A 12771-nucleotide genomic window follows, 5' to 3' on the forward strand; every position below is an offset into this window, starting at 1 on the left:
AATATTCAGTGTCTTTTGAGCTCTGTTTATCACACTTCTGGGGCTAAAAACTAATAGCGAGAGGAGCTCTGGATGATGATTGGCTACTCAGAGGAGGGGACAGTGTATAGAGTTTCATGGGCTCCCTTGACAAATCATCAATGGTTAGGAACCTTTAGCAGACACACTCTGCTGCTCCCCACCCACAAAGATTTTACAGAAGTCAAAAGTTTCCTTTTTCCATCTTTGGCTCAAACAGCGGGCCTTGTTTTATTTCATTTGAATTGGACAAAGCTTACGGCCTTTAGGAGTAGTGTAGAGCACAAGTGAGACTTTACCATAAGAGAGCGAGAGACAATTTTTTGTTTTTTCGTTGAGCGAGAGGAAATTTTGAAACATTGTGCAATGGTGCCGCAAAAGTTTTGAAAGGTTGTGAGTGTTTTGCCAGCAAAGCTTGTGAGAGTTGGACCATTGGAGAAGAGGTCTCCATGTTGCATCCATACAGAATGGAGAGCTACCTCATCCCACCTGTAAGTATCTCTCATTTTAATAATATCTCAGTAATCTTGCAGGGGAGTTTGATAATAATAGCAGGGTTTGATTTTTCTTTTGGTTGAAGATTTAGCAAAAACAGTCATGATTGATGGCATTCATGTATTAATACAATTTTCAGATGAGACTTAGAGTGAGTCTTCTTCTGTTTGAATACAGGACACAAACTGTACGAGTCTTTTATACTTTGGGCGACATGAAAACGAAACTCAAGAGTTCTTGAGAGTTTCAGAACAGTCACAGCGTTAGAAAAGATTATTGTATTAATAGGCATATGACTAATTATGGATATTAAAACAGAGAAAATGTGGCAGATGCGGAATATTATTTTACATATAACAGTGTAAAAGAAGAGCAGCATTAAATGCTGTAATGTGCAGTCACCTTTCATCGAAAGTACAATTTTTGCCTAATAAAGACTTTTTCATCTTAAATTTTACAGCACTCAGAAGAGATGTACGATCCTGAGATCTACAGACATCAGATTGCAGAGTACTATAATCCCTACGTTCTAGAAGGAGATATCCAGGCAGGTGAGTTTTACTTCACATATTTTTTGCAGGACATTTACAGTATTTCTACGATATGAAATTGTAATATCACCACTTGTTAAATAAAATGATACAGAGCCATCTTTGAATTAAAATACACATTTTAAAAAGGGGATCACTACTTTTAGGGAGAAATGTTATCAACATTCAACGACATGAAGTCATTTAACTTCAGGTAACTTTAATTTCCTTACTCTTTTAATTAATCAATCAAAGAAACCTTTTTGCATTTATTCTCTAAATTATCCACCATGACCTTCTGTGGTGACTAGTGTGGTGCACTGTACAGAAAAAGCTTGCAGCGTGTGCAGCTGGAGTGCACCACATCAGGGTGGATGGAACACAGGAAACAGATGCCATTTCTTTCGGTCGCTACGGCTACAGACATAGAACCACTTTCGCCCCATGGGGCTTTGTTGATACATGACAGGGGCTTTACTTTCTCTTGTAATCAACAGTTTTGACTATTGCACTAAAACAGGTTAAATAGGAGGGTGGGATGAACTTTCAGCTAAAAATGAAGCCTCTGAAGAGCTTCAGTTGTGATAAAAATATCAAATGTCTCATATCTTAACGGCTTGTGTCTACTGTCTGATACTGTTAGAAATCAGAAAAAAGACACTACAAACATTGATGAATAATCAACCAAGAAAGGATGTTTGAGATGATTTTTTGCACTTAAACCCTTCTATTTGTCTGTCCTCTATTTTCACTAATAAAATGTGAAACTTTCAATCAAATCTGGATGTTAAACACGACCTAAATTCTCTCTTTGTTTCTCTCATCTCATGCAAACTCAGACGGTTGATACATCTTTCCTCATGAGTCATTTCTGGTATTTTTACATGTTCTAGTGTGCTCAGATCATTATGAAGATAAGTTTAATGAATTCTGCAGGACCTGACTTTATTTCTGCATTTTTTTTTGAGTGCAGCAGTGTTGCTGTTATCAAGAGAAACAACTAAAAGCTGTAGCAGTTTCTACTGTTTGTCACCTTCTGTATTTAGATCACTGGGACTACCACTCTCACCCGCACGTTCACCCCATCGAGTTTGAAAATCTCCCAGAGAGCAACTTCACAGAGCTGCAGAGTGTGCAGGCCCTCCACCCAACCAGCCTCATCCGACACGAGGCCATACGATATGACACAGAGAGCCTCCATGATCCAAATCTAGGGGCACATCCACATGTGATACAGCAACCAGTAAGTCTTTCTGCAGTCAAGCATGGAAAAACACCTTTAATCAACTTAAACAGACATCAAGATATCTGCATGGTTGCACATGCCTCAGAAACATAGACACAAATGTAGTTGTAAAATGAATCAAAAGGCAGGAAATTAAAACTAATAAATGTTTACATGTTATATTTTTAAAAATAAAGCATGGCCATAGACTGAAGTATAGTGCTTTCGATCACTAATTGTGATGATTATCCAAAGTCAGGATTACAGCCCAGTTCTTATTTGACAGAATTACTGATAATCCAAAAGCCCCCATGCATTGTTGCTGGTAGAATACATCAGTTAATGGATATGAAGTGCCACTTAACCTACAAAAAAATCTCTAAAGTTGAAAATCAAGCTCAGAAAAGTTCCTATATTCAAACATATTTTGTGTTATATGATTCAAAGTTGTTGTTTTTTAAGGAAGAGAGGGCATTTGGAAACAGAGAGGTCTTTTAGGTCCTTTTATAAAAATCAGGAAGTGAATCTTTGAGCTACAAAAAAGGCCTAAAGTTTAATTTTACATTTATATATATATCGTTTTAGTTTAAAAAAAATATATATATATATTTTGTGACTGCAAAGCTAAGCATTTATGTGGGATTCATCATCTTATATTTGAGTTGTGCAGATGAGCAGAGGTAAAAAAAACAAAAAAAAACTTAACCCTCTAAAGCCTGAAAGCTCAAATAATAGCCAGAAACTTATTTTTTTTGGAACTGAGATGTTTATTAAACCTTCAACTGAAATAGAAAAAGAAAAATGCCATAAAATTTCATGAATATTTTTTGTATCATATTTGATAAATGAGGCATTTCTGGCAACTGATAATCCACTGGAGGATATTTTTCAGCATTTATCAGATTGAGCACAAAAGATTTTAAGGAAAAAATTGATCATGATGATTAGATAGAGGTCTCATAAAATTATATATCAAATAAGATACAATCTATGTACCTCTTCACTAAGCAGGACAATTTACAAGTATTTTCAATGCATTTCAAAAAGGACAGAAAACTGGCTTATATGTTTCTTTGCTAAAACCCTTTGTGTTATACAGAACCTGATCCAGCTGGCCATTGTTTCAAAGCAAAATAGGGAAAGACAAAGCCTTTTACTTTCCCTTTTATATCCTTTTTCCCATCTTTAAAAAGTCCCTACATATAGTACCCCAGAGGTAGCTGCCTATTTTAACGTAATGTTAGGTCTTCATAGCAGTAAGACAGCAGTAAGATGAGGCTCCACAGCCATGCATACCTAAATGATTTAAACCTGTGGTTTATTGTACATAAGCCTTCTATGGTCTGTGCAAAACCATGACAGACATCAGGGCTAGATCGCTAATGTGGTACTAGGGCATTTCCCCAGTGGGCTGAAGCACTTTTGAGCTGTATGTATTTATTTATTATTTTGATAAGGGATTTTACAACACTAAAATTACATACCACAGTTAATCTCACCATTTTTAGCGCATTATTTTGCATTTCAAATTTTTGTTGTGTCATGTGGGATTTTTCTACCATGTTAAACTAAGGGCAAATGACTTCCTGTTTGGATACAGGCCTGATTTTATTGGTAGATTGAAGATTATGACATGAACATAACCACGGGGGAATAAAGGTGTTTACATAAAAAAAAAAGATGTAAATGGAAATAAGGGCACAGTGGACTTTTCTAATTTAGACTACACTGTGGAAATTTTCTTATACTAAAAAGTTCTGTTTAAATCCAGCTCAAAACAATTTGTTTAAGTATTTTTTGTGAAGCTATGTGGTCTTCTTCCACTGCAGTAACTGAGTCAGTGACTTCAATCATGGTGCAAAAGTGTCTAATGCCCAAAGGCATTCTGGGAAAACTCAGAATACAGTTTTTTTTAACAGTCTTCAACTGTTCAGTCTTACAGTGTGCGATTAATCTTGACAGCCTTTTTTAAAAATTAATCTTTTTTGTGTGTGTGTGAGACAGGTTATTGTTTCCAATGTGTTTACCTCTAACAACAGTCTTGTAATAAATTTGGGGGAATAATTTGGTTGAGCTATTAAAGGGGATGAACGAACAGTAACGTTATTGTCAAGTTTGACTGGGGATAAAGGGCCAGTTTACACCAGGACCAAAATGTCAACATACCTGTATACAAAAAAAGAGAATTTTTGGCCACATGTTTAGTAGGAAGAGGGGAAATACAGCATCAGTTTTCAACCAAGTTTAATTCTAACATACTATGTTGGAACAAGCAAATATATGAAGCATATGCATAGCAATACAATTTTACTAATACCCTAGGAATACTATCAATCCTTAGCAAGCCTTGTTAAATGTTATCCTATGTCAATTATGTCATAAAATGTCCTTCTAAACACACATGTGCATGATGTAGAATCACAACTGGTCAAATTATGTTTCATTAAACTTGTGAAATAAAAATTTTCCAAAAGAAAGGACTCTTTTTGAAAAAAAAAAAGTGTTGAAATTTGAAAGAAATTTAACATTTTAAGTATACTGAACGAAAAGAAATCAATGTGAAAAACGCGTTCACACGTGGGAGTAGGCGGCCTGTTTTCTGTTACAGAGACGTTGACTTGTGTTACTTGTGTTGCCCAGCCAGCTGTTGCAGCATCCACACATCACAACTCATGCAGAGAGATGCAGCCACACTCTACACAGAGACAGATATTAGAGTGGGGCGAGTGTAACTATGCCCTTAAGCCAGAGTTAAAGTATTTGTTAACTTGACTGGGTGAGAAAAAGCATTTTAGTAGCTTCATATTATGGACTAAAAAAGTCTTCCAATGTTGAGTAAAAAAGGTACAAAAGAAACATGAAAAGGACACTTTTAAACAACATTAATGGAATATTTGACAATTAACAAGCTCTTAGTTAGGATTTCAAATATTTTGGTGTAAGTTTAGATCTAACTTAACTCTTGCATTGTAGGTCACGTTCCTTCCTCGGACTGTTTACCCTCCACACGTGTCCCAGCGCAGCTCTGATGAAGAGGACCATGGAGAACTGCAGGTGTCTGATGAGGAATGTCTAAGAGATCGGGTCCCGTATGTCACAGCAGATCTAGGTATGGAAAACAGACGTAAAGGTGATTTCATACTGGGACAGGGGTGGCAGGGGGGCTCTTTAGCTTTCTACTGAGCAGTAAACACAGACACTTTAAGACATCAGCTGTGCCGACCATGTGCAGATTCTCAGCCATCCAGGTCATGGTAGTATATGTAGACGTGATAAGTCACTGGACTTCTTGTAAAGTTTTGAATCTGAAGAATTTACAGCAAGTCCAGTAGCTCGTAACTTTGCACTTCCACTCGTATCTGTCAGTATGACATTCAGTCTAACAAGCATGCATGTGTGATGCTTTTGTTCCCTCCTCTTCAAAGGGAGACAGTTGTTTCTATATAGAGTTATCTCTACAGTTATACAGTGTGTGAGATAATATGGATTCTTTCCTCTTTAACCTGTAAGAATGAGAGCTGCTCACGTTATAGTAATGAACCTTTGGATTTGAGTCATTTCAGCTCTGTGCTCTGCTGACTTTTCAAACACACTACTAGACTGAGCTCTTAGTTGCACAATTGCTTTAACATTGCTGGTCAAGCATCTTCAAAGGAAGTGGTTGTTTTTTCTGCTGCGAACTACAGTTTTATAGGTTTGATTTTACATAAGAATTTAGATTTAATCCTGCAGGATCATGATGATCATTATGCTACTCTAGGTTAATAGCTGATAGGTCCTTAGATGTGGTGCTTTCTGCTCCAGAGTTGATCTTTTTGCACAATGGTTCTCATCTGGACCCATCCCCAGCTCTTCTTCCTCACATTCAAATTGATTTCATGAAAAATGTTGCAGCTTTGACCTTAGATGGAATAAAATATATGACAAAAAAAAAGAGAAAGGACACAAAAACATAGCTGAAAAGTACATCATTACAGAAGCCCAGCAAGACTTTTTGTCCTGTGGTAACATCCATTTTGGTTGTTTTTCAGAGATCTTGAGAAATTAACTGATTATCATGAGAAAAACAAGCTTTGTTATAAAAAGGTAACAAGAAAACAAAAATGTGAGCTGGAGAACAACAACCGAAATGTACTTGTTAAAAAATGTCTGACGTCTAATCTGGCTAAAGTTCACACAACTATGTTATCTGTGTATTTAACTTTACCACATAAGCCAAAGTAGCTAAGGCCCCGTTCACACAGAGACGAATTCAGGAGTATACGCTAAAGCTTTTTGTCGTATCGTTATTTCATCCACACGGAGACAGTGTTTTGGGGGGGCCGTAAATGATACTTTTTAAAACTGGGTCCCAGAGCGAACAAATCTGTAAACTCTTACCGTTTCATCTCCGTGTGGACAGACAGCCGCATCTTCCTTGAAGTGATTACGTCACACATAGGGTAACCCACTTACGCCTCACGCGCTGACAACAATGGCGGTTTACAGGGTTGTGTTCGTGTTGCAGAAGCCTCTGAGTTTGTTGTGGCTTTTACAGCAAAATCTGATGCTCCTTTACCACCACCAAGAACAGCGTACACCAGATGTTCTTAAATCCACCTCGGAGAACAACCAGAAGGGCAACCAGGAGAAAGTTTGTGGCAGTTTTCTCTGATCTTCTTCTCTCTTTTGGTGCATTTTGTGGCAGCGTTACAGCACCACTTACAAGCTTGGCATACATACTACAGCATTTCCAGTCATTATCAGTGGTTCTGTGTTTATGCGGACATTTCCTGAAACGATCCCGTGTTTACAGAAAACTTTTTCAAAACAAAACAGAAATATATCGTTTTCGTCTCTGTGTGGACAAGGCCTAAGCTAGTTTTAGCAGCATGAGCTTAAGCAACCATAGCTACAGCTAAAGTAGCTTTCTAGATAACATGTAATTTACATAGCTGCTCAGTGAGCTTAGCTATAGTTCCTTTAGCTATGTAAATTCATTAGCAGTTAGCTTGCACAGCTAACAGCTATGCAAGCTGTACTGACTATGTTAAAATATTTTCATAGAAGACAAGCTCCTTTCCTGTAAGCAGACTTTTATTTCGGCCTCATTTAACATTTTCCTATCAGGTTTTTGACTTTAATTTTTGGTATCCTAACCCTACCTTAATCAAGGTGTAGACAGAAAATCTGACATCAAATATAATACTGTTTTAAGACCTTTTAAAAGACCATCTTAAACCATTTTAAGATTCTGCCGCATCTTATATGAGTAACCCTTTTACGACACCAACACAGCTCCATGTATAAAATTTGCTCATAGTAAGACAAAAATATGACAACAAAGAAAATGCCGGTAGTATTCCCTACTGTTGTATGGAAATAAGGCGTCATTGTAAAATTTTACAATTAGACTTAGAAAAAATGACTCTATAAGGCTTATTGGAAGGTCTAACTTTTTACTTAGAAAGTTAAAGTAGTTTTGCCACTATCTAGAAGCATCTATTGACAAGTTTTTCACTAGAGACAAAGCTTAAACGAAGAAGAGCTTACATTTAGGTTTAATGAAAAAACAAAGTATGATATCTGATATCAGGATACTTATAATACTCACTAATTCTGATTCTAAAGCATTTTAAAGCCTGCAACCTCTTTAGATTACTATAAAGTAAAAAGCAACCCAATTCGATACATTTTATTCTTGCATTTAAGACTTTTTAATACTTTTAAAAGTCTTAATTTTTGCTAAATTGATTTATCAACTTCTAATACTTTTAAGACCCCACGGTCACGGTGTTAATTCTTACCCCTAACCTAAACGGAAGGTTAATCTGATTTTATTTTGAAGTTTTAGCGGTATTTCTGTTCTGGGATATACAGTAGGTGCCTCAGATGAACCATCAGAAATGAACCAGCTGCGGCTGGACTGTTTTGAACAGAAGATGGAGCTCCATGTGAAACAGTGACCTTGAGTGGATTCATTTTTTCATCATTTGATTTGGAGTTCCCCGACTTATTTTCATACTCAAAGGGAGCTTAAATGAGGCTTTAGAGTGTCCCTACACACTGTAAAAACGAAAGGGTCCAACATAAAAAGTTAAGTAACAAGTTTCACAGCTTTTTTGAGTTTCGGGGCCCAACCTGACACTTCATGTTGCCATTTACTTGACGCAACATACTCATAGCTAAAGATGTTGAGTTGGTAGAAAATCTTTCCAACAGAAATACATATTACAGCCGAATACTTCCCACGCTGGCTCAACTTAGATCCATATGTTCACTTGGTCTTACATAGTTTTAGAAACTCAGTATGACATGTTGTAGCAACCAGTTGAATTATCAAGAGTGCACCCAATAATTCATAATTTGTTCACTAAACATCAATTAAGTTGGATTTTCTTTTTACAACATATCACAAAATTATTGCCAGGCACACATTCAAGACCCAGGGTCCTGACCCACTAATTGAGAACAAATGTTCAAGTCTATCCCGTCCACTGTAGCCTGTCTTGTGCTGCATTAACATACAGCCAGTTTAAATCAAATCCTCCATCAAACAATAAAAACTATAACAAGTAGAGTCCAGCGCTGCTCAGCTCTGCCAACCAATGTTTTTGTTTCATGGATGAACTTCTCAGAATGTGGGAGAAAAGCTGTTAAAAGTGCCCCTTACAACACAAAGCTAGAAGGCCACTTTTAACAGTTTTTCTCCCTCGTTATGTAAAATTTATCGATGACACATAAAAATGGTTTACGGTATCAATACATCAAATGGAGTGCCGTTTTTAATTAAAGAGTCCTCATTTCCAAACCAGAAGTAAGCTGCAGAGGTTGGGGCTCTTGAGCAGTTGGCCTGGTCTCTTTTGAGCCTTTAAAAGGATATTGAGGGCCGGTTTTCTGCATCCCCAGAGATGAGTTGGGGCGATTGAATTTGCAACCAATGGGAGAGAATAATGGTGGTCCATCACAAGTAGGCAGCACATAAGTAAGTCTTGTCTTTTACGGTGGCATGGTTATGACAGCCATTGAAACAAGACACGTGCCATAACGTTTCAAACATGAAGAATTCTCTGTCTTTGAAATTCTGTTTGAAATATTTACGGTAATATAAGAACCCAACTATGTAAATAACAAAAGAGTTGTGTTTTTTTATTTTGAATAAATCTAGATGTTGCGGTGCAAAAATGTAATATATTGAAAATTAGATAGTGTAATGTCCAACATGGCAGGAGTAGTACCGCACAGAGAGATTTTCTCCCTTCTACGTGTTTAAATATGTAGGTGCAGAAATTAATCCAGAAAAGCCACAGAGTTGAGTTTAAGTGTGTGAGAGGTTTTGTTTACTACAATACAATCACACAACAAAATAATGCTTTCATGGGATACATTCAGCAACTACATTCATTTTGTGCTCAATCTTTGGAGTGATTTAAAACTTTCACAATATCAAACACTGTTGGAAAAAAAGCTAATGTCAACTGTTTTTGACTCTGCCACCATGACAATGTGGAAACACAAAGAGATGACTCATGCTGGATCTTAATTGTCAGAATTTCTTAGAATTGTAACCAGTTTTCTGAGACATGGTAGATATTGATCAGTCTTATACTGTTTTTAAATCCAACGTTTAAAAGAAACACATTTGATTCCTCATCTCATCTCTATTACATTCTAGGTCTGTCTCATTTTTAGATATAAAAGTAATATGTCTACATACTGGACATGTTTAACTGAGTTACTCTGTTTCCAAAGGTAACAAAAAGAAGATTCGTCTGTACCAGTTCCTGTTAGACCTTTTAAGGAATGGTGATATGAAGGACAGTATCTGGTGGGTGGACAGAGACAAAGGGACATTTCAGTTTTCTTCAAAACACAAAGAGGCCCTTGCACACCGCTGGGGAATCCAAAAAGGGAACCGCAAGAAAATGACCTATCAGAAAATGGCCCGGGCTTTGCGCAACTATGGCAAAACTGGAGAGGTGAAGAAGATAAAGAAGAAGCTGACGTACCAGTTTAGTGACGAGGTCCTGGGCAAGAGTCATTTGGAGAGAAAACCGTACTGAAATGTCAAGGTTTACTAAGCACATGTGACACTGGGGGAGTTAAGTGTGATAGTTACTTAATAAACCTGGTCAAACTGGTAAATATGAGAGTGCTCGATTGCTGTTGTACAGTTGTTATTCTAAGTTACCAGCCAACGCAATGTTAAAGTAAACAACAAAGCCCTTATGCCTTACCAATATTAGTACAAAGACTGCATATAGGCACTACTTCTGAGTTAGCCCTGTTAGACTTTACATGAAATGGTGTAAACTCTGCTGAGTACAAAACTGGGGGCTGCAAGCTGCTCTGCAGCTTTACCAACATGGTGGTTCAGTTATACATTGATATATAATGTTCATAAATGGTTTATTATTGTATATATGCATTTTGTTGGTTGTAAAGCACCCAAATGGTAATGTCTGGATAAACATTTATTTTTGTTTATGTTTCCAGATCTTTTCTTTTTTTTTTTCTTTCCTTTTTGATTGCCTATTTGTGTGGTAATATAAAGTGATTGCGAGCAGGGATTTGTCTTACTTTAGCATTAAGACATGTAACAGAGGGAAGCAGCCGGCCTAGCTCTTTCACATACTTAAACTTTCAGCACTTCTTAAACTCAATAATAAGTGCATTACAAGTTATTTGTACAGTCTGTTCAAATCATAGCTGAAGGGCCTCTTGTCCTGAAGCAGTGACTTCCTGGAGTTTTGATGTAAGGTTTCTAAAACACCGGCATGAACTTTTAATGATTTTGTACGACCCTATAAAGGCCTGCCCACAATAAATGACTGGGCCCCTGAAAAATCTACCAAATTGGCCCACCTTAAACCTGACTTTTTCTTATTAATTGTGTCTTATCTTTCAAAACACTCTCTCCTTCATAGACAAATATGATGATTAAGGAATAGATTATCACGAAAGCATCACCTTCTATTTCTTCTTAGTGAACAGGCCCTCCCCAGTGGTGTTTAATTATCAACGCATGTGTGTTGGATCCGTGCTAGCATCCTGGCTAACAGTTACCTCATTTTGGAGCTGAAAATTATCAAGCTGTTATTTGGTTCTGATGTTCAACTGACCTATATGTGCCACTTTTTAAGACCTTTTCACCATTGTCTCCACCCATTGATGTCATATTCTTTACACATTAGACCAATTTTTGCATCTTTTAGCCAATTTTTGCTTCTTTTAACCTATTTGTGTGACACCTTTTCACAACTTTAGTCTTTTGTTTTGCAACTATTCAGTCACTTCTTGCCTCTGTTACCCTTTGTTGCCACTTTTTAACCACTTTTCACTGTTTTTGCTCTTTTTAATCATATTTTGACACTTTCATCCCATTTTTGTTTCTATTAATCCATTTTTACCGCTTTTTTTTTCTGCCAATTTTTGCCACTGTAGCCCATTTGTGCCACTTTTCACCTTTTTTGGGTCTCTTTTTACAATGAATTGATCATTTTCCCCATAAAGTTATTCTGGTTCCTTCTGTATTCTCTGGCATTCTGCTTGTCCACATCATGGCTTATCTATGAAATCTGTCATTACTTTACAAATGCTTTAGTTCAGTGCCCATCCACATTGTAAACATTACTGGAAAAAAGCTAAATCTGTTTTAAGAAAAGAGGTTTACATTTTTTTTAATTGGCTATATTTTACAACAGCATAAATGAATAAAATAATTTTCCCTTAATAAGTATGGTTATTATTCGGGTAAAAAATAAAATCTGGTAAAATATGGACCATTATTTTCCTCGTCTCCATGGGACCCCCAGTATGGCTGGGCCCCAGAAAGCTCTCCCCTTTGTCCCCCTTTGTAGGCAGCCTTGCTCACCATTGTTATCATAAAACTGGCAAAATTGAACTTAAGCAACAACTAAAAGCATATGGAAATTTCTTGTGTCAGTTAGCATTTAAGGTCAAATAAACAGTACATATTTTGTTGTAAGCATTCCCACATTATGGGTGGGCGCTGCCCTTATACGTGTGTGTTGTGTTAATCTTTTCATCCAACCACTGACATGCAAATAAATAACTATTCTAGGTGTAAAGCTATTCCTTTCAATGACTCTCTTTAGTGATGTGGGGAAAGGAGAGGCAGATGTAGCAGTAATGTATGTGTAGACCCTGTGATCATGTTGGCATTTTAAAGTGCATTTTGATGAGCAAATCAGTTTTTGTTGAATATGTGAATGTCTTCTCTCTCAGTATTTTTTTGTAACATGTAACACACAGTTTTGTTCTTCTATGTTTGATATTTCTCTCCTGTCACATCCTAAAGTTCTCTTTCAGTTGTGGGTGATATTCACTGTATCACTGTATGTACATACTAATGTTATGATTTAATATTTAAAACAGGATGGAGACAAAGAACCCTTTTACAAGATGAGACAATTTCAGTAACATGATACATTTTGTATATAGACAAAACTCTGTTTTATCATTCATAATTGCATGTAAACAAATAAATTGTTTATAAATTTA

General features: G+C 36.7%; 1 protein-coding gene across 2 annotated transcripts; it reads left to right on the top strand.

Annotated features, from left to right (window-relative positions):
* Positions 1 to 153: 153 nt before the first annotated feature.
* On the top strand, positions 154 to 12771 carry spi1b (Spi-1 proto-oncogene b). 2 transcript variants are annotated; one of them, XM_041787236.1, is made up of 5 exons: positions 154 to 509; positions 974 to 1064; positions 2060 to 2286; positions 5242 to 5377; positions 10000 to 12771. In XM_041787236.1, the coding sequence occupies exons 1-5, from the start codon at positions 468 to 470 to the stop codon at positions 10308 to 10310; spliced, it is 807 nt and encodes a 268-aa protein (XP_041643170.1). In that variant the 5' UTR covers positions 154 to 467; the 3' UTR covers positions 10311 to 12771. The 2 variants fall into 2 exon arrangements, with proteins under 2 accessions (XP_041643170.1, XP_041643177.1); XM_041787243.1 differs by having other exon boundaries at positions 2090 to 2286.

Source organism: Cheilinus undulatus, linkage group 1 (assembly GCF_018320785.1).
Source record: "Cheilinus undulatus linkage group 1, ASM1832078v1, whole genome shotgun sequence".
NCBI classification, from domain to species: Eukaryota; Metazoa; Chordata; class Actinopteri; order Labriformes; family Labridae; genus Cheilinus; species Cheilinus undulatus.